This window comes from Jaculus jaculus, chromosome 6 (assembly GCF_020740685.1).
Source record: "Jaculus jaculus isolate mJacJac1 chromosome 6, mJacJac1.mat.Y.cur, whole genome shotgun sequence".
Classification (NCBI taxonomy): domain Eukaryota; kingdom Metazoa; phylum Chordata; class Mammalia; order Rodentia; family Dipodidae; genus Jaculus; species Jaculus jaculus.
The window spans coordinates 26,167,759-26,188,460 of NC_059107.1; the positions used below are offsets into that span (position 1 = coordinate 26,167,759).

Sequence of the window (20,702 nt, forward strand, 5' to 3'; positions counted from 1 at the left end):
GGCTGGAGGCCCTGGCGTGCCCATTCTTTCTCTCTCTCTCCCTCTCTCTCTCTCTCTCTCTCTCTGCCTCTTTGTCTCTGTCTGTCACTCTCAAATAAATAAATAAAAATTTAAAAAAAAAACGGGCAAACATCAAACACCATAGCTTCAAGTCCAACAATTCTAATTAGTGACAAATCCCTGAGTCCAACAATCCTAACCAGCAATAAGTCTCTGGCATTCCAATTCCACCCCTCCAGAGAGGCTAGGCCTGAAAAAACCTCATCGGGCCGGCAGCTTTCCTTAGCCATCTCGTGGTCCTGGCATCTCCACTGGGTCTCCACTGCAACCCCATGGCTCATCCTCTTGGCTCCATCAGGTCTCCATGCAGGCATCCAGCAGACCTGCTGCCCACTGCCCACAGCCATTTCCAAAATACAAGGCTGCATTGCAAACTCAATGACCCTCTCTGTCTTGCATTTTTGTACTCCACAATACCAGGTAGGGTGCCAGTTTGCCAACCCAGGGGGGAATAAAGCAAACTGAAGAACAGGGCACTCCTTGAGCACTCAGGCCTCTTCAAAAGAGTCTCCATTCTTCCTGTTGCCCCAGTGCAGGTCAGCTGGCCCAATGTCAATGGTTGTAATCTCTCCAACAATTTGCAGGCAAATGGGCAGCAGTTTAAGACCCCAAATTTCATTTTTTTTTGTGCCATTTCACTCAGCTCCCACCAGTTCATTTCTATGCAAAGCAACCCTGCACAGCTTCTCAGGACATGGGCATAACAGCAAGCTTCTCACACAAACTGCTAGCCCAATCCACGCAAAGCTCTTTTTCACCCTCATAAGCCAAACCACACAGTCCATAACTCTTACTGCCTTCAGGTCTTTCAACTCTGACCAAAATAGTCTGTCAAGCTGTACTTACAGCACTACAAGGTGTCTCTTAGGCCAAGGTTTCAAATCCCTTCTCATTCCTCTTGAAAATCAGTTCCAAAAGGCCAAAGCCACACAGTCAGGTGTCTAGCGGCAATCCCACTCCTTGGTACCGCTTTACTGTTGCAGTCAGGTTCACATTGCTGGTAGAAATCACCCAGCCAAGAGCAGCTTGTGGGAAAAAGAGGTTTATTTTACCTTACAGCCTTGAGGGGAAGCTCCACAATGGCAGGGAAAATGATGGCATGAGCAGAGGGTGGACATCACGCCCTGGCCAACATAAGGTTGACAACAGCAACAGGAGAGTGACAAACACTGGCATGGGGACACGGGCTATAACACCCATAAGCCAGCCCCCAACAATACACTCCCTCCAGGAGGCATTAATTCCCAAATTTCCATCAGCTAGCAATCTAGCATTCAGAACACCTAAGCTTATGGGGGACACCTGAATTAAGCCACCATAGTTAGTTTCACCATTCTGACGTCATTCCTCTATAGACTGCTTTCCTACATATGACAGAAGCCACATGGTAACAGACAATCTCGCTTTTTGTGGACCCTCCAAAAGGAGATGTTTCAGTGCTCATGTTTAGCATTTCACAGAGAGTCCCTGAAGGACTAGCTTTGATGATTTCTTTATCACTAAGCAACAGCCTGAACAGGAGTGATGGGTTCAGCTGGGATCATGAGGCCTGTGGCCAGAGGCAAGGCATGTCCAGAAGCATGGAGTTGCCAGTGCTATAAGAAAGAGAAGTGTGTTGGTCATGGAAATGCCAGATAGTCACAGCAGTGGAGCAAAGCACTTTGTCCTCAACATTCATTTCTGCCCCTACACCAAGAGACTTAAAGTTTGATGTGCCTTGTGAATGTGATTCATTATTATAGTAAACACTTTTCATGTTGCTGTACACCTGATAACAAATAGCTTAAAGAAGGACAGACTGACTTCTGCTTAGGTTTGAGGGGATGCAGTCCAATATGGCAGGGAAGGTGTGGCAGAAGCATGATGCAGATGGTCCCATTACATCCACTGTCAACACAGGTAGAGATTAATGCTGGTGCTCATCAGGCATTCCTGGTCCTCCTTTTCCCTTTCTCAAACCAAGCATTGAGCCCTCATTTTGGGTGGGTCTGTTCCGTCTTTAGGGTGGGTTAAGCCTCTCTGGAAATCCCCTCACAGGTACACCCAAAAGTGTGTCTCCTAGGTGATTCAAAAGCCCAGTGAAGTTGACAAAGTTTAATAAAAATATAAAACTACCAAAGAGATGCTGCAAAATCTCCCCGGTACTTCATTTTAGATGTTTTTACCATAAAGGGTAGAATGGCAGGAAGGAGGACACAGGTTAAGGTTACTTTGTCACAGAACCTATAGTATCCTGCTGGCCTCCCCTGGGGACCAACCTCAGTGTTTAACACAGAACAGATACCAAATGAATGCATGTTGAATATCCTGCTGGGGAAACATAAAACAACATAGAGGTTTTTCAACCTTTAGAACTTCCAAGTTCTGCATCCTAAATTGAGAGTTTGTGGTTTTAAGGATGAGGTTTTGTCACACACCATTTTTATTACTTGTTAAATATCTCCATAGTCCACACATTCTTTACCTTAGCATATCATCAGTAGTTAAAAAATATTTGGGGCTGGAGAGATGGCTTAGTGGTTAAGCACTTGCCTGTGAAGCCTAAGGACCCTGCTTCGAGGCTCCATTCTCCAGGACCCACGTTAGCCAGATGCACAAGGGGGCTCATGCGTCTGGAGTTTCTTTGCAGTGGCTGGAAGCCCTGGCACACCCACTCTCACTCTCTCTCTCTTCTCTCTCTCTCCCACCTTCTCTCTGTCTGTTGCTCTCAAAGAAATAAAAATATAAGCAAACAAAACCTTTTTTAAAAATTTATTTGCAAGCAGGGAGAGATAGAGAAACAGACAGAGAATGAGTATGCCAGGGCCTTTGCCACTGCAAACAAACTCCAGATACATGCACCACTTTATGAATCTGGCTTTACATGGGTGCTTGGGAATCAAACCTGGGTCATTAAGCTTTGCAGGCAAGCAACTTAATCGCTGAACCATCTTTCCAACCCACTCATCAATCTTAACCTGGTAACCAATCTTTATTTTTTACTAGCTCATTCTATTTGAAAACTTAATAGACCAGGGAAAGCAAAACTTGCAGCAATAAAAGTTGAAGAACAACAGACTGCCACTGTTTGGGCTTACTAAATATCACTACAAGTGCTCCTTGACAATGTTATGGTAAAGTTTACAATGGTAAGATGTAAATCCTGTAAACTGAAAAGGTATTTATTATATACATAATCTATTAAACATTATATCTTAGGCTATCCTATCATAAAGATGCTTGGAAAACACATTAGCCTGCAGTTGGGAACTTTTGTAAGAAAGTGTTGAATCTCTAAAAAAAATTATTGAAAGAATGACCATGTCCTTTTAAAAAACACTAGCAATATGGAACACTGTAGTTTTTTTCCCTGTGATGACATGACTGACTAAAGGCTCAACATTACAGCATCATACCATGTATTGTTACCATAAAAGACCCAAATTCAAAATTTGAATTGTGGCTTCCCCTTAATGTTTATCACTTCCACACCATCATAAAGTAAAACATGGTAATTTAGGCCAACATAAACCATAAACCATGAACCATCTTTGCTTTTTGATACATGAGATTTGTAAACTCAAGGAAGGAGTTGAATGCCTTTAAAAAAAATATTGGTCCATGGGCCTGGAAAATGGCTCAGTGGTTAAAGGCCTTTCTGGCCAAATCTGTGGATCTGGGCTCATTTCCTCGGCCACCCACATAAAGCCAGACCCCAAAATGAATACGTCTAACAAGAACATGAGAAGGGGGCTCTGTGATGGCCCTGGAAGTGGATACAAAGGAAAAAAATAAAACAGATTAGACGCCCAGTGTCAGGTTTTTTGGGGGGAGGGGTTGAGGTAGGGTCTTGCTCTAGCCCAAGCTGACCTGGAATTCACTATGTGGCCTCAGGCTGGACTCTAACTCTCAGGAACCCTCCCACCTCTGCCTCCCAACTGCTGGGATTAAAGGTGTGTGCCACCATGCCCAGCTAGTGTAAGGTATTTTTGATTAAGCTTTGCCTGTTGGAGGAGGTGTGTCACTGGGCATAGATTTTGAGCCCTGAGGTGTGTTCTGAGCCAGCTTGAAAATGGGCTGTTCTTTCTTTCTCTGCCATGGATGTATGATGAAGTAAGCCAGCTTCTTCTGTCATGATGAAGCTTCCCCTGGAAGCTAGAAGCCTGAAATAAACCCTTTCCTCCCATAAACTGCTTATCATCGGATGCTTGTCCCGACATCCCCATGAAAAAGCACACACAAAAAATAGCCCTGGCAAAACCAAACACGCAAAAATGAAATATTTCTGAAGACTTTTAAGTTATTGGTGCTCAGAAAATGAACTTTAATAGTTTTTAAGTTACATAAAAAAGCTTGCCTCTGTAGGACAAAGGTTTCACTATAAAAGACTATTTTTATGTGATATTAAGAAAACAACTACTTTTTCGGTGTTTTTAAACTTGCCCCAAATCATTTCTGTAGTTGCATAAACTATTTTGAAATACATATTCAAAATTGCATGTCTTATAGTGAAGTACTGTGGTGCACTAGCAACTTCAAGTGTGAATATTATGACTCCTGCATTTTAGAAACACTCATGAGGAATAAATAAATTATGGCATTTCAACAGTCTTCATTTCTGATGGTTTTCAAAGGAAAGGTCAAAATGCTTTTGGTTCATGTTGAGGGGTTCACTGTGGTCCTAAGTGTCTGTCCATTCGTGGGGTTCAGTTATCTTCCTGTGTGGGTGACAGAGGTGACAGGAAGAGCCATCAGCTTGTCAACTTGCTATGGACACCCGGCAGCATATGTTAGCATGCACTGGTATCTAGAACCTCGGTTTTTCCCATCAATGAGCAGAAGTGGCATTTTCCTGAAGTAGTCAATAATATCTGAGACAGACAGAAAGTCCTGGAAAAGTGAAAGCAGGAGATAAGTCACCAGTGGAATAGACAACATACATTTCACTAAAGTATCTTTCTTTTCTAATCTGCATAATGTAGCCTATCTCATCAGGTTATGAAAGCTGGGGGAAAAAAGCAAAATTTAGCTACTATTTTAGATATTTCAGCTATAGAAACTTGGAAAGAGTTCCTTATCACCAACAAACAAATCATAGATGAGACTTAAAACTTTTTTAAAGCTATTTTATTTATGTATCTATTTGAGAGAGAGAGGGGCAGATAAATAGAGAATGGGCGCTCCAGACCTGTAGCCACTGCAAAGAAACTCCTGATGCATGCACTCCCTTGTACATCTGGCTTTTAGGTGGTTACTGGGGAATTGAACCTGGGTCCTCAGGCTTCGTAGGCAAGCATCTTAACCACTGAAGCAAGAGATATAATATTGTCTTAAATTAAAGGATGGTTTACCTTAATTATTTTAATTATTATCCCTTTGACTTGGGATTGCTTCCTTTGTTTTTGTTTAGGGCTTTGGTTTCTGTGTCCTTACTTCACCACAATCAATACTGTTAGGAGGTGGAAGGACACAGGAGATCAGACATCAGTCATGGTGTTTGGAGGAAATAACTGTAGTATCGTGTGATAGCCCCTTTACTGCCACCTCCATACTTAAAAGGACCTGACAGGGTCCTGGATCACCTGTTCTGATGGGCCATTTGAGAAATGCCCCATTTGTCCTTCTAAATGTTTTCTAAAGTCAAGTACTTGCTGCAAAGTGGTTTATATGCTTTGCTATAAAACAGACTTCCCTGGAGCCTCCCTTCTGGACAACTGCAGTCCATGGTGCCCTTGTGTGTTTCCTCTCTAAACCAGAAGAACGCTCAGAGAGAGACTCTGCAGCTCCATTGACAGACAGCAGTTATCGCAAACATTTGACCAGAATCATGTGTTATTTCTACTAAGCATGGTTATTACTTAAAAGTATTTGAGGAACTAGAGTGATGGCTTAGTGGTTAAGGCGTTTGCCTGCAAAGTCAAAGGATTCCAGTTCAATTCCCCAGAACCCACATAAGCCAGATGCACAGGGGGCACATGCGTATGGAGTGTTTGCAGTGGCTGGACATGTCCATTCTCTATCTCCCTCCCCTCTCTCTCAAGTAAATAAATAAATAAATAAATAAATTTTTAAAAAGTATTTAGATTGGAGATAGAGAGACAACTTAGCAGTTAAAGGCACTTGCTTGCAAAGCCTGATGGCTAGGGTTCGATTCCTTAGTTCCCATATAAAGCCAAATGCACAAAGGGGAACGTGCATCTGCAGTTTGTTTGCAGTGGCAGGAGGTCATTGGGTACCCTTTATCTCCCTGCCCTTGGCTCTCCCTGTCTGCCTCTTGGCCTCTTAAATAAATAATTAATAAAAATTTTAAAAAGTCTTTGGACTGAAATGTAAGTTGTGGGTGAAATGTTCTCAATCTATAAATGTTTAATTCAGCTGGTTTTCTTCTTGCAGCATTCAAAAGCATGTTTTAAGAAAACATTAAGTTTGGGACTGGAGAGGTGGCTTAGTGGTTAAGCGCTTGCCTGTGAAGTCCAAGGACTCCGGTTTGAGGCTCAGTTCCTCAGTACCCACGTTAGCTAGATGCACAAGGGGGAGTACACATCTGGAGTTCGTTTGCAGTGGCTGGAAGCCCTGGTGCGCCCATTCTCTCTCTCTCTCTCAATCTGCCTCTTTCTCTCTGTGTCACTCTCAAGTAAATAAATAAAAATAACAAAAAAATTAAAAAGTAAGCATTAAGTTTGTTAGTTTCCTTTACAAGTGACAGTCTTGAGAAGTTCTTTCACAGTAAATAGTTGACTTGGCCCAATAGAAAAACTTCTTAAGCAACTGGCCATATTCTCAGAGCCAAACTTTGAGTTTAGCAAGGAATGACCGAAGAATATAAATAATCACCTTGGCAACTATTCCTCTTTCCTCCTTTCCCAGGTAACATTTTTAAAATAGCCTTATAAATATTGTGCAATCTTACATTAAAGTTATGTCAGGCAGGTCATCAATAGACTTGTCTTTGATACCAACTAACTGAATTTTTAAAAAAGCAATTTTTTTCAAAAATATTATATGCTTAGGGAAAGGTGATACATCACAGTGTTGGAGCACCTGCCTCACAGCTCTGGGTTCAATCCCCAGCATCCAGCATCCTAACAAGAGTAAAGTTATTCCTGTAAAGTTGGGTTATTTCGAACAAAAGATACAGGAAGTACCCTGGATAGCAAACTTAGTCACAATTAGTTCTTTTCTTTACTCCCCTCAACACCTGAAGGGTTATACAGCACATTCTCCCAAAGAATGTTCAGCGAGAGCCCTGGGAGATATCCAGAGAGGTATAAGAAGAGGATTTGGGGGAAATTTTGAAACTTGAAATCCTCACCTCTTTTCCTCGAAGTCCAGTTCCCAGCAAGTACACTTGACTTTCCTCCTGATAACGGATCTGGATATTGTAGACTTTATCTTTGTACAAGACCATGAGGACGTACGGATTGGCTGTTGTTTTCTTAGAACTGTCTCTCACCAGAAAAGTGCCATCCTAAAAAAGCCAATTGTTATTAATGGGGCAGCAGAAGTCAAGACTTCCATTGCCTACAAGAGACATGTAAGGCAGTCGAGTCAACTAACATTGAATTCCCCAAACACACAGGCCCCAGACACCCCAGATTTCTTGGTTATTAACAAAGGCAGTGGAGATTGGGTAATGGAAATTTCAAAGTTAACCTCTTTGAAATCTCTTAATACAAGGAATCTTTTTTTTTCTCCCAGTAATGAAAGTAGCTGAGTAGATAAAGGACCAGGAGAAATAAGGACTTTAGTGGCTAATTCAATATATATCTTTTTCCTGTGTGTTAATGCCCTAGCCTTTCCTTTCTTCATCTACTCAGAACACACACATTTGCTAGGAAATGCATTCCCTTTAAACCCTCATGATTGCTATATTTAGCTTTCATCCATCACACACCTGAACAAAATTGAACACGGACCCTCTGCATTTTTGTCACCTTTTCTTCCCTCAATGCTCACACAAGTTGTGACTTGTTCTGTACTTTAAATTTTCATTGAATAAATTACTACAGCCTAATAATATACTAGTGTACAATCCAATCTGCAAATAGAATTAATTATTAAAATTAGGGTTAATCATTCTCTCTTCAAGTATTGAATCAGGGCACCTTTTCAATAGCCATCAATATACAATAAAGGCCTTCTTTTGTTCCTTTATTCCTAGTTAATGGAGCCTGTTAGAGTATCTCTGCTGAATAAACCTGCTGACCAGTGAGTCACAGCCTTGGTTACAGTCACAACCACTGGGGAGTTCTGAAGGCTCCCTCAACACACACACTCATTAAAACCAGCATCTCAGGCTGGAGAGATGGCTTAGCGGTTAAGATGCTTGTGTATAAAGCCTAAGGACTCATGTCTGATTCCCCAGGTCCCAAGTAAGCCAGACGCACAGTGATGCAAGCCACAAGCCGACATGTGCACACTAGGGAGCACATGTGTCTGGAGTTCCATTGTAGTGGCTAGAGGCCCGTCTCTCTGTCTGTCTCACTTTTTCACTCTCATCTATAAATAAAACCAAAACCTTTCTAGGTGATTACATTTGCAACCAAGGTTGAAAATTATTGCTGTGTTCTTTTTTTTTTTTTTTTTTTGTCGTAAAGTCCCAACTTTTTTTTTCAAAGCTTTTTATTTATTTGAGAGACGGAGAGAGAAAGAGGCAGACAGAGGGGGAGAGAGAGAATGGGCACACCAGGGCCTCCAGCCGCTGCAAATGAACTCCATATGTGTGTGCCCCCTTGTGCATCTGGCTTACATGGGTCCTGGGGAATCAAACTGGGGTCCTTTGGTATGGCAGGCAAACGCCTTAACCACTGAGCCATTTCTCCAGCCCTACTGCTGTGTTCTAAGATGGAAAATATGAAGGATCTCTGTTTTCTGGTCTCTGATAGACTTAAGATTAAGAGTCAGCTATGCATCTATTTAAGGCCTTATAATAGTAAAGGACTAGCTAGATATTTTCAGGAGAGATTACAGCTGTGTTTTTCAGTAAGGGTCCCTTCTCGTCAACTTCTGGCTGCTGTGTGTTAAGAGGAAGACAGGCTGGTAAGATGTTAGAAATGTTGGGCAAAGAGAGTCTGCTTTCATTGCTACGTGGTCCATATGACAACATAAACATATTCATCAATGAAATCTCCTAAAATCCTCCCAACAAAATGCTTACCTTAATTTGAATTTTTCTGCTAGCCAAGTGGTCCCCAGTCAGAGGATACATTGCTATAGATGTTACTGGGTACCTGACCGGCACCGACGGGTCTCCAAGGAACAGCACGCAGCAGAAGGAACACCACCTAGCTCATACCTGGGACTCAGTACAAGTCAATTTTCCTTTTCTCCCTCCATTAATATTTATAACTACTTAACAACTAAAACTATAGCACAATACCTGGTTTATCTTTCTCAGAGCAGCTTCTGCCTCTGGCCGGGTAATATAAGAGACGTACCACTCTTCATCTAATAGATTCTGCAAATATGAATTTAAAAAATGTTCTGCAGTTACCCAGGTAAGTGACCAGAATAAACCCAAACTAATAATTTCTGTAAATTACCATATTAATTCTATAAAGTATGAGGCATTTGTTTTCTTAACTTGAATAAAGAATCATTTTAGTTGGGTTAAATAAATGGCACACCTGTGTGAACTGCTTTTTGTCAGAACACTGCTTACACAGGCAGCCATGTGAATTCTCTCTTACATAATGGAGGCTTTCATGAGGAAAGACACCGATAGAAGAATTTCCTCAGCATATTGTATAATAGCAACATAATGAAAAATCCATGCTAATAGATCAACCAAGACTGTCAAGGTCATAAACCAAGAAAAAGATGAAAAATATGATTTTTTTATCATGGTTTATTGCAAAACACGGATTTGTCAGTGGAAGAGTCTGACAGAACACCAAAGGAAACATTATTTTTCACATGTATCCACTCTTTTAGTTTTTTGTTCATTTCTTTGTGGTGCTGGGACCCAACTAAGAGCCTCATACATGACAGACAATAGATTTCCCACTGAGTAACAACCCAGCCCTTTTCTCTATAATTAGATAACAATAACAATTAAAAAAAAAACTATAAAAGGCTATTTGATGGGAGTTTCTTGTAGTCCATTTGCTAGGGAAAGGAAGTAGACAGACATGAAGCCTTGCTGCATTACCTCGCCTTCCCCAGTAGCTGGCTGGGACTGGTGTGGCACCGGCAAGGGACAGCTTCTGCCTTCAGCTCTGAGAGGCGGTCTGTGGCCAGGGCCTGTGGAAGTGCAGCATTTTGAAAATTAATTATTGCTCATGTCTGACACCCTTACCTCACAAATGTTCTTGTTACTGTTTCAATCGTTCATATTTCAAGAAAACAAGGCTTTAAAAAAAATCATTTTCACCTGTTCCAAACCTCAAGGGGCTGCTTAGGCATCATTATGTAACGGTGTTGGTGAAACTTCACGAGGAAAGTCAAATTTTAGTGATTTCTAAAGGAGCATGCCCCATAATGTGCAGTGACTAGATTCCTTTATGAAAAAGGTCTCAGTTGTTGGGCTCATCAGTAGGAATATTCCAACAAAAGATCTTTTATAGACTCCTGGGTGAGCAGAGCACACAGACTGGATTCCCACGAACCAATGCTGTAGCAATGTGCTATAAAGATAATTATGTCCTCATATAAAGAAACGTAACTTACCCCAAACCATAAAATTACCTTGAGGATATTGTTGGCTTTTAGAATCAGCATTTGCTCCCTGCTTCTTTTCAGAGCTTCTTCAGAAGTACATGTATTCAACTAACATACAGCAACAACCTATCTGCTCAGTTATAAATTTGTCAGCAAGCATGTAAAATTTACTTAGCATTTGTGCCTTCCTTTTCCTGGAGTCCTCTCTTCTTGTTTATAGGTTTCTGAATGTTTATGAAGGTTTGACTGTGTGGTATGAGTGTTAGTGCTATGTTCTATGACAGGATAGCTGTTAAAATTGAGTAATCAGCCTGGAGATGTGGCTCATCAGTTAAAGGCACTTGCTTGCAAGCCTGCCAGCCCAAAGTTCAATTCCCTAGCACCCACTGTAAATCCAGACAGACATTTGTTTCACAGTGACAAGAGACCTTGGTATGTCTATAAATACACATGTGCAAATAAATAAACATGTGCTTAGTATGTTGTTTGTCCTTGATGATATTTTTAAAATGTTAAGTGAATATTTAAAAATTGGTTCACTTAGTTAGGTGTGGTGGTGCACACTTTTAATCCCAGAACTTGGAAGACAGAGGTAGGAGTATTTTAAGTTCAAGACCAGCCTGAAATGACATAGCAAATTCCAGGTCAGCCTGAGCTAGAGTGAAACCCTACATAGTAATTTCAAATCAAAGACCCTATTTTCAACTTTTTCTTAGAAGACAACTTAGAAGATCTGGCAGTACTGTAGGTTTCTTGGGCATGACAAAGTTCTCACCAGAGCAGGTCACTCTGTAGTCTTTTGAAAGTCACGTAGCAATTTTTTTTTTTTTAGTTGCATGTGTTAGCCACTTGCTTTATGCATAAAATAAACACATTAACGGCTGAAGAGATGGCTGAGTGGTTAAGGTGCTTGCCTGTGAAGCTTAGGGACCCATGTTCCACTCTCCAGGTCTCTTGTAAGCCAGATGCACAAGGTGATGCAAGCACACAGGGTCTCACATGCACACAAGGTGGCCCACGTGTCCAGTTTGATTGCAGTGACTAGAGGCCCAGGCATGTCAATTCTCTCTCTCTTCCAATCTTCCTTCCTCTCTTTCTCTTTCACTTTCTCTTGCTCATACAAAGTAAATAAATAAAAATAATAAGATAAACCCAGCAAAGTTCTACCCTGTAGGCTTTGGCAGCTGGCTGTCAGAGTGGCCCAGTGGCATCAGTATCCTGAGGGAACTTGTTAGAAATGCAGAGTCTCAGGTCTTACTCCAGCCCTGCTGAATGGGGTTCTGCATTTAAGCATAGTTCCCAGGTGTGCAAGCATGCACGTTAGGGTTTGAAAACTTTCAAAGCACATGCCCAGGGGCAGTGTCATTAAAAATGCATTTCCCTGGGCCTTGCTCTACTAAATCAGACAATTTGAGGTTGGGTTCTTTTAATTGGCATGTTTTGCATACCCCCAATTCTCAACCCAAGGCATGACTCATCATGGACACCTACAATGACAGAGAAAGCCAAGCACTGTTCCGAGCTCTCTGTGGAACTGGCAGGGGCATAGCTCTGGAGCAAAGTTTGGGGCTTACAGCTGCAGTGGCGGGGGGAGGTACTGGTGCTTGGTAGTTTATGTAGAGTTCCATCATTTCAGCCTGGCTACACTGAAGACATTGAATGAAGTGTTGAATGAAGAAATCAGATACTCTTAGGAAAGAAAGACTGTCAAGAGGCATCGAGTGGCATTGGGAATCTAATCACACAGGCATGTTACTTGACAGAAGTCAAGAAGCTCAGGGTACAAACCTTGGGAGAAGTATGGTGGCAAGGAGGCACCCTGTGAAAATCCACTGTTACTGTAGAAACAGAAAGAGAACTGGGTTTAACTTTGGTTGACTTCATGGGGTCACCCTAGGGAGTTGGGTTAAGGAAGTCTTGCATTGTTTCGACTTCCCACTTCTCCTCCCTGACACTATGGGAGATAGGCAAATTGAGGAACTTATCTGACATGTTTTATCAGTGTTTCAAGATGGACCGAACATGTAATAAACCTCACAAGCCAAAGGTGAACGATAAAAATAAAGCTGATAACCTATATTTAAAAGTTAGTTTTTAGGGCTGGAGAGATGGCTTAGCGGTTAAGCGCTTGCCTGTGAAGCCTAAGGACCCTGGTTCGAGGCTCGGTTCCCCAGGTCCCACGTTAGCCAGATGCACAAGGGGGCGCACGCGTCTGGAGTTCGTTTGCAGAGGCTGGAAGCCCTGGCGCGCCCATTCTCTCTCTCTCCCTCTATCTGTCTTTCTCTCTGTGTCTGTCGCTCTCAAATAAATAAATTAAAAAAATTTTTTTTAAAAGTTAGTTTTTAAAACTTGGCTTCAGTTTGAAGGTTCTGGGAATGGAGAATAGCAGAGGTAGGAAATCATGTTAATGGATATGTGCTATGTGATCAGCGAGCCCCCGGACATGATGGAGCAGGAGCAGGAGGAGGAGAAGCAGGAGGGCAGGAAGGGGAAGGGGAAGAAGAGGGACGCACAGGAAAGAAAGCTCATGCTGTTTGCCACTGCAACAGAGAGACAGCATTTGCAGGGCTGGGGGAAGGAGCAAGGACCTGAACTGGGTGCTAAAATGCTATGGTTCCCACCATGCTAAGCAGTAACACCCACCCATTAGCCCAGAGAGTTACTGAAAGTCTGCTCTGGACCACAGAGCCTATGAGTGGCAGCTCCCTAATATTTGTTTGAGCTCAGTGAGGAAAAACTTTTCCCTTCTTTCCGCCAAAGGATGACATCGGAGAACTCACTCTGTACTCGTCCCCACTCCAAACACAGAACAGAGAACATCAGGGGACTGTCACGGTGTTCCTAAAGATCAGTTTGGTGTTGTTTCTTTGGACAGTACTACCTGTTGGCTTGTTTCTTTCTTCCTGAAGCCACCTAGCTCAGTGTTGGGTAAACTAGATGTTATGCTGAACTGAATGACCACAGGCACAAACCTTTCTGAGAATCCTCCAGACCCGTGAGACAAAGGGAAAGTAGGCTTGGGGCTTGGCTTCACAGATCTTGAAGGGAATGTATTGGAGTTCATTGAAAGTACTGAGGGCTGGGGCAAAGGTCTTTGATGCACTATGTGGACAAAAAAGAAAAAAGGAGTTTGTCAGGATTCAAGTGTCACTAAGAGCATTCTAGAGCTTGTTCCTGTTTTTTTTTGTTTTTTTTTTTAAACTGCTAATATAAAGTATAAAAATCCCAAAGATCAAATGTAGTTGGAAAATGGTTGGAAGGAACCCACCAGCCATTGTTTTTCTAGGTAATTTACCACCTTAGAAAACACTTTAAAACTGTTGTCATTCTTGTCCTTATGACACATATTTAATTTATTTTTTTCATTTTAAAAGTACCTAGCAGGAAATTGTCTTTGGAACATAAGAGCTGTGTTTTGGTTTTTTGAAAACCAGAAACTTAATGCTATCTCATTCACCTGTAGTTATTGACGCCTCACTCACACATCAAAGGTGTAAATACTAGAACTTTTTCCATCAAGCCAGGCATGCAATATTAATTTTGTCATACAGTAGATCATCTCTACTATAGCACATGAACCTAGGAGTTCTCTTTGGTAACCCAACCAAATAATTCCATTTTACTACAGCTAGCCAGTGCACGAATTGGCAGATGTCTATGTATATTAATTTGCAGTTGAGTTGGTCCTGTGGTGTTCCAAACTAAATGATTCTGTTTAAGTGAGTAAGCAGCAAAATGTATTAACAGGATATAAATTGTAAGAAAGATTTTTGTGCACATACCATCATCTTCATCCTGATAGAGAAAATAAAATAATAAAATATATTAATCATCAATATATAACTATTTTTCAAAATGTGTTTTATTCATTTATTTATTTGAGAAAGAGAGAGAGAGAGCAAGAATGGGTAGCCCAGAGCCTCCTGATGCTACAAGAGAACTCCAGACACATGCACACCTGGCTTTAGGTAGGTAATGGAGAATCAGGCTTTGCAAGCAAGACCTTTAACCAGTTAACAATCTCTCCATCCCTTAACTATGACTCTTAAGTGAACAATTGCATTCTTCAATTATATACATGTGCCTCATTCTTTTGTTAGTAGTTAAGACTCTCCATAGTAATTATGTTGTAGAGAATTTTCTAGAGCACCTCCCCATTGGGGGAAAAATACCCAGCTGAGCATCAGCTTTGGTCAGAGAAGCTCCTTTGCACAGTGGGCCCTTTTAACTTCATTCTCATAACTGATCAAGGTGCTGAGACTAAGTCACTGTTGAGTGCTTGGATATGAATGGACAACTGTATCATCCCCTTCAAGACTCGGGAAACATCACAGAAGATGGGAAGGAAGAATCTTCAAGCCTAAGCCAGAAGAAGGAGTAGGGTGAGGGAGAACCCTGTCCTCAGTGCCTGGCACCACAGTTGCGCCATTGATGTCACAGCAGTTGGGATTACGGGCACAAGACCTGTAAAAGATTGAGCCTGTCAACATCCTGTCATGGGGTCATGGGGTGGGGAAAGGTCCTTGAGACTCCCACTCTGCCAGAGGTCTTACAGACAGATCATGGGAGCTAGGGGTAGGGACTCAGGAGGCGTCACCCCTCCCTGAGTATCTTATAGGTAGTTAATGATGGTTGGGGCAGGAGAGACCGTTTCATTAGCGATGGAGCCACTAGTAAGGAGCCCCTGCGAATAAACCCTTACAATCCTAAGGGAACTCACTGGGTCAATTAAAAAAAAATAAGCAACACAAAAGTAGAATGGAGAATAGTAGGGAGGAGGAAAAGGAGTACCTGGTACAGGAGGGGCACAAGAGAGGGCAATTGGCAGGTGAATATGTTAAAAATATATAACATTCATGTATGGACATGCCATAGTGGGGGCTGGGGAGATGACCTAACAGGTAAGAGCACTTGAAGCATGAGAATCTGTGGTGGTTCGATTCAGGTGTCCCCCATAAACTTAGGTGTTCTGAGTGCTAGGTTCCCAGCTGATGGAGATTTGGGAATTAACGCCTCCTGGAGGGAGTGTATTGATAGGGGCGGGTTTATGAGTGTTATAGCCAGCTTCCCCTTGCCAGTGTTCGGCACACTCTCCTGTTGCTATCGTCCACCTTACCTTGGCCAGGGGGTGATGCCCACCCTCTGCTCATGCCATCATTTTCCCCTGGCATCATGGAGCTTCCCCTCGAGCCTGTAAGCCAAAATAAACCTCTTCTTTCCCACAAGCTGCTCTTGGTTGGGTGACTTCTACCAGCAATGTGAACCTGACTGTAACAGAACCTGAGTTCAATCTCCAGCGCCTGTGGTAAAAACCTGGCATAGATGTGCATGCGTGTAATCCCAGAACTGAACCAGGCAAGAGACAGGAGGATTGCCCGGGCTCCTGGTCTGCTGGTCCTACTGAAAACCAGAATGTTCCAGGGTAAGTGAGATACTCTGTTTCAGGGAAATAAGGCAGAAGAGCAAACATAGAGGGCACTTGACTTTCTCTTCTAGCTTTAACACATATGTGCACTGGGCATGAACATCTGCACACACATCTATACACTATACACACACATGCACATATATATATATTATGCATACCAGAAAAAGAAAATGCCACAATGAAATTCACTGGAATGTATTATTAACATATGATAATGAAAAGCTAGAGTTTGTTGTATCTTATGATTTTCTAATACAAACAATATACGGACTTTCCAATCCGAAATTCTCTTCATATATTTAGCTTGAAATAGGTTCTTGGGGTCCACACAGGACTTAGATATAATATTTATAATATTGGTGGAGTGTCTAAAAGATTTATACACAATATTACACTTGATTACCATGGCAACCTTTTATGAATTTAACACCTTTACTTTGCAAATGGAAACAGAATGCTCAGGAAGGATTCCTGGCTTGTCATGGATTATAGGAATGGATTCCATCCCAAATTTGCCTAACCAAAGCACAGCCTCTTCTCTGGTTCTCCTTCACAATTCCCACTCCAAAAATCAGTGTTATTTCTTTATAGTGCTTCTTATAAGGCACATACTGCGTGGACCTGGCACAGGCTAAGTTCCGTTTAATACATGTTTTCTGACAGACGTTGGTTCTACCACCAGTCCGAAGCACTCATCCCAATGGGCCAACTGGGAGTCCTGGCGCAGAGCTGAGTAAACACACATGGCTCCTGATGTTCCCACTACGAAGGTGTTCTTCAACACTCTTGCCGCCATGTCCCCTCTGACTCCAGAACATATGTTTCCTGTATACTTAGTTTAAAACTTCATCCTTCCAGAGATTGGGAAGCTCAGAAGGTGGTGTTTCCCTCATGTCTCATGGCCACTTTGTCCCTAGGACTCTGCAGCCAAGCTGTCATGCTCACTATCCCTGAAGGCTCTGTTGTCATTTCCTCTCACCTTCTCAAGACGTTCCCAAGACTAGAATATGAACCTGGGCTTTTTTCTAAAGTGACTATTCGGTGTCACTCCCATCATTCAGAGACCACCATAGATCTCCACTTCCTTAAGAAGCCACCACTGGGTGCTGGGGATGTAGTTCAGTTGGGAGACTGCTTGCCTAGCATGCATGAGGCCCTGGGCTGCAGCCCCCAGCATAGCATAAGCCACACACATGCCAGCGCATGCATACGTGTAATTCCAGGTAGAGGCAAGAGGATCAAATTCATCCTTAGCTACCTAGGGAGTTTGGAGCCAGCGCTAAGCAACATGAGACACTTTTTCAAAAAGAAAAACAATATTTTTAAAAAGAAGTCACCATTGACCCACTCCTCTCTAAGCCTGGCTAGATCATGCCGTGATGGTATGCAGCTTTGCCTACATGGTGTGGAGGCATTGAACTATGGCAACAGCAGGCACAGTTGGGTGAACTTCTGACCAGAGGCAGGCAGCCAGTTAGCCTTCAGACAGCCTAAAAATCCCCAGACAGGCCTAGATTCAGGTGCAGGGTATTGACTAGCTATACCACTTGGAGTATTTCATCCATTCTGAACCTCACTTTCCTCCCTGAAGAAAGAAAGCACAATCACAAGGTCATTACATACGAAACAGAGAAAGCAGGCTGAAGAGACGGCTTAACAGTTCAGGGCTTGCCTGTGAAGCCTGAGGACCCCAGTTTGAGGTTCATCTTCCCCAGGACCCACGTAAGCCAGGTGGGCAGTGGCTGGAGACCTTGGCACACCCATTCTCTTTCTACCTGTCTCTTTCTCTCTCTGTCTATTGCTCTCAAATAAATAAAAAGCATTAAAAAAAAAAAAAACAGAGAAAGCTAATAGCGAGCCATCATCTTGCTTTGCATGGGCCTATGGAAGTTACTGAAACTCTGGACTTTACATTCTAATACCCATTAAAACAACTGTCCCTTCCAGGTTAGCAGCCAATAATAATTCCCCTCGTTCTCGGGTAATGGGTGACTTCAGAGGGAAAATAGAAACCTCGGGAAGTTTTGTACGAGGCAACAACTCTCTCTCTTTATGCTCTCCTCTACTCCGTGCCCCTTCACACCTTGCTCGTTTTATCTCCTAGAAATGGGCCTTAAACGAACCCAGCTACCCCAGAGACCCTCAGAGAGCCATGAGCTAAGCAATTCAACCAGACAGCTTCCAGGGAAAGGTGAAGGCATTGATATTTAAGGGCCTACTATGTGTGTGATCCACTCTTAGTGTCTGTCTACAGAGAAAGAGTCCCAAGCTCCCCAGAGTCTTCTCTGGTTGGCCCTGTGCCAAGCATTGATATAATGACATTTCATACTTACATGATCTCTCCTGTCTGGCCCACATCCATGCCTGAAATGAATCAGAGCAAAGAAAAAAGAAGTAAGCATCAGTAGTTTCCAAAAGCCAGCCTCAGAATATAATTTCAGAAAATCACATAAAGGGAAGCGAAACCCAGGGAGCGGTGATAAAACAGGAAGCGGCGAATCCTAGCAGAAAGGCAGGCGCGATGCCGGGGCGGGCAAGCTGGCCACTCAAGGCTCCGTCAGCGAGGCAAGCTGAGCTAGGCAAACCTTTGTTCCGTGTAGCTGCCGTAGCAAATAATTACATAATTATACACATATATGTGTGCAGTCAGCATTCTCACTCTTTAGTAGCTATTAAATTTCACTGAGTAGATGTTTCTCCAAGCGAGGGAAAACATTTTCAGTAATATTCTCGCCTGCTGATGTTTTAAACCGGCCATCGCAGGAGCCCACCCTTCAATCATGGGGAAACCGCTGAAAAATGCCACAGCTTTGGGGCTGCTCCAAGGGGTGCACAGTACCATCGGCCCAGAGGAACAAGCCAGTCTAAGAGCTCTGGTGTCAGCTGTCTGAGCACCGCAGAGACATTGGACCGCATGGCCCACAAGGCCCTCGCTGGGTTCTTAGGGAGGGAGGGGGGAAACAAACAGTTTGTGGAACACCTAGGGGTTTCACCTGGCATCTGGGAATACCTCTAATGTTGATGTTGATAGTTTGGTCTTTATGAATGTTTTTGTATTTTTCTGATTTTGTTAATGGAGTAACTTGTGATGATGAGTGAGGATATTCTAGGTACACCCCAGTCCTGGTCTGGATTCAATCCTCACAACAGCCACGTCAGGATGATGGTTATGAATCCTGAATCCTGACGGAACATAGGAGATAATAGCTTTGGCTCTTTTCCTTCCTCAGAGGCAGACTTGGCCCAGACCTCTGGTTTAAGTGAGTCATTTGGTAAATAGACTCGACACGACTTGATAGTAAAGTTAGACATACTGGAGCAGATCTCAGTCTCCTGTGGTTGATAAAAGTGGTTGTGGGCTACAGTGATGACTCAGCAGTTTAAGGCACTTGCTTGGAAAACCCGGGTGGCCCTGAGTTCAATTCCACAGTACCCTTGTAAAGCCAGAGTGGCATATGTAACTGGAGTTTGTTTGCAGGGGCAGGAGGCATATCTATTCTCTTTCTTTCCCTCTGTGCTTGCAAGTAAAAAAAAAAATATATATATATATATTTAAAAAGAAAGTGGGGCTTCGGAGGTAATAAAGACACTGGTGATCACCTTTCCCATCTATTTCCTCTCTGCGACTTGCATTGAAAAATGAAATGGCAAACGCAGGTCTCATGCAGGCTGTGACAAGGCAGGGAAAGTCCAGCAAATATACAGCTGGCTGCAGACAAGGGCTCCACCAACAGCCTCTACTCACTTCTCAGCTAGATCCCAGTGCTCTGTATCTAGAGAGAGAAAGGAGCCACTGCCCACCCAGAGAGAACATTCTAGAACCACCTAGTCTGGTGGGAGGACAAGCACACAGAACGCAAGGTAGTTACACGGGCACAGGTGGCTTCTTCCCCGTCAGGGGGTTACTTCTGTCATGTCTGTCCACGGCTGGTGGTAAAGGAGGCTTTTGTATCTTGGGTACGTGTTCCCCGAGAGTCCTGCCGGGGTGGGAGAAAGGACAGATAGGAAGTGAAGTGGCCACACCAGGTGGGGTTCTGCAGCCCCCCCCCCCACGGCTCCTTGGACATAAGCAGCGACATCTTACCTTCCTGCTGGAGCCGAGGGCTGCAAGACAGGGTGGAAGACAAGGAAAAGTGAAGGAGAAGACAAAGCAAATGAGTAAACAACCACTAAACGCACCACAGACAAACCAGAAAGATAGCTTACCTTGTCAGCAAATGCCGGTTTCTTTCCTGTAAGCAACAAGCAAGAGAGCGTTAAATTTAGGCAAGCATGAGGCTGCAGCAGTTTGATGAAACCCTGGGCCCTTAAGGGGGGTTCATGGGATTTAAGCACTGATGAACACGGGCTTCTGAACGGCCTCTTTCATAGCACCTGATTTTATGGCCCCAAAATATGCGGTGGCTTGTCCAAGGTCACACAGCATACAGCAAGGCATCTGTTCATCTTTTCAACATTTTACCTCGTATAGCTGGTGAGCAAATGGATAGCTTCTTTTTGGGATTTTATACCTTCTTTATTGACCAAAGTGTTCTTTGTATAACCTGTTTTGACATCTGAAATGAGCCACTGTGAG

The 20,702-nt window shown here is 43.0% G+C and overlaps 1 protein-coding gene across 1 annotated transcript in view; it reads right to left on the reverse strand.

Annotated features, from left to right (window-relative positions):
- Positions 1-4,339: 4,339 nt before the first annotated feature.
- Positions 4,340-20,702, reverse strand: part of Lcp2 (lymphocyte cytosolic protein 2) — a 46,072-nt gene continuing 29,709 nt past the window's right edge. Inside the window, exons 11-21 of the mRNA XM_004664961.2 lie at positions 20,333-20,358; positions 20,211-20,230; positions 19,996-20,103; positions 18,460-18,490; positions 14,481-14,493; positions 13,671-13,800; positions 12,487-12,536; positions 10,190-10,281; positions 9,419-9,496; positions 7,352-7,507; positions 4,340-4,929 (exon numbers count right to left, since the gene is read on the reverse strand). Of these exons, the coding sequence (XP_004665018.2) occupies positions 4,807-4,929; positions 7,352-7,507; positions 9,419-9,496; positions 10,190-10,281; positions 12,487-12,536; positions 13,671-13,800; positions 14,481-14,493; positions 18,460-18,490; positions 19,996-20,103; positions 20,211-20,230; positions 20,333-20,358 (827 nt within the window). The 3' untranslated portion in view covers positions 4,340-4,806. The remainder of the gene's footprint in view (positions 4,930-7,351; positions 7,508-9,418; positions 9,497-10,189; positions 10,282-12,486; positions 12,537-13,670; positions 13,801-14,480; positions 14,494-18,459; positions 18,491-19,995; positions 20,104-20,210; positions 20,231-20,332; positions 20,359-20,702) is intronic.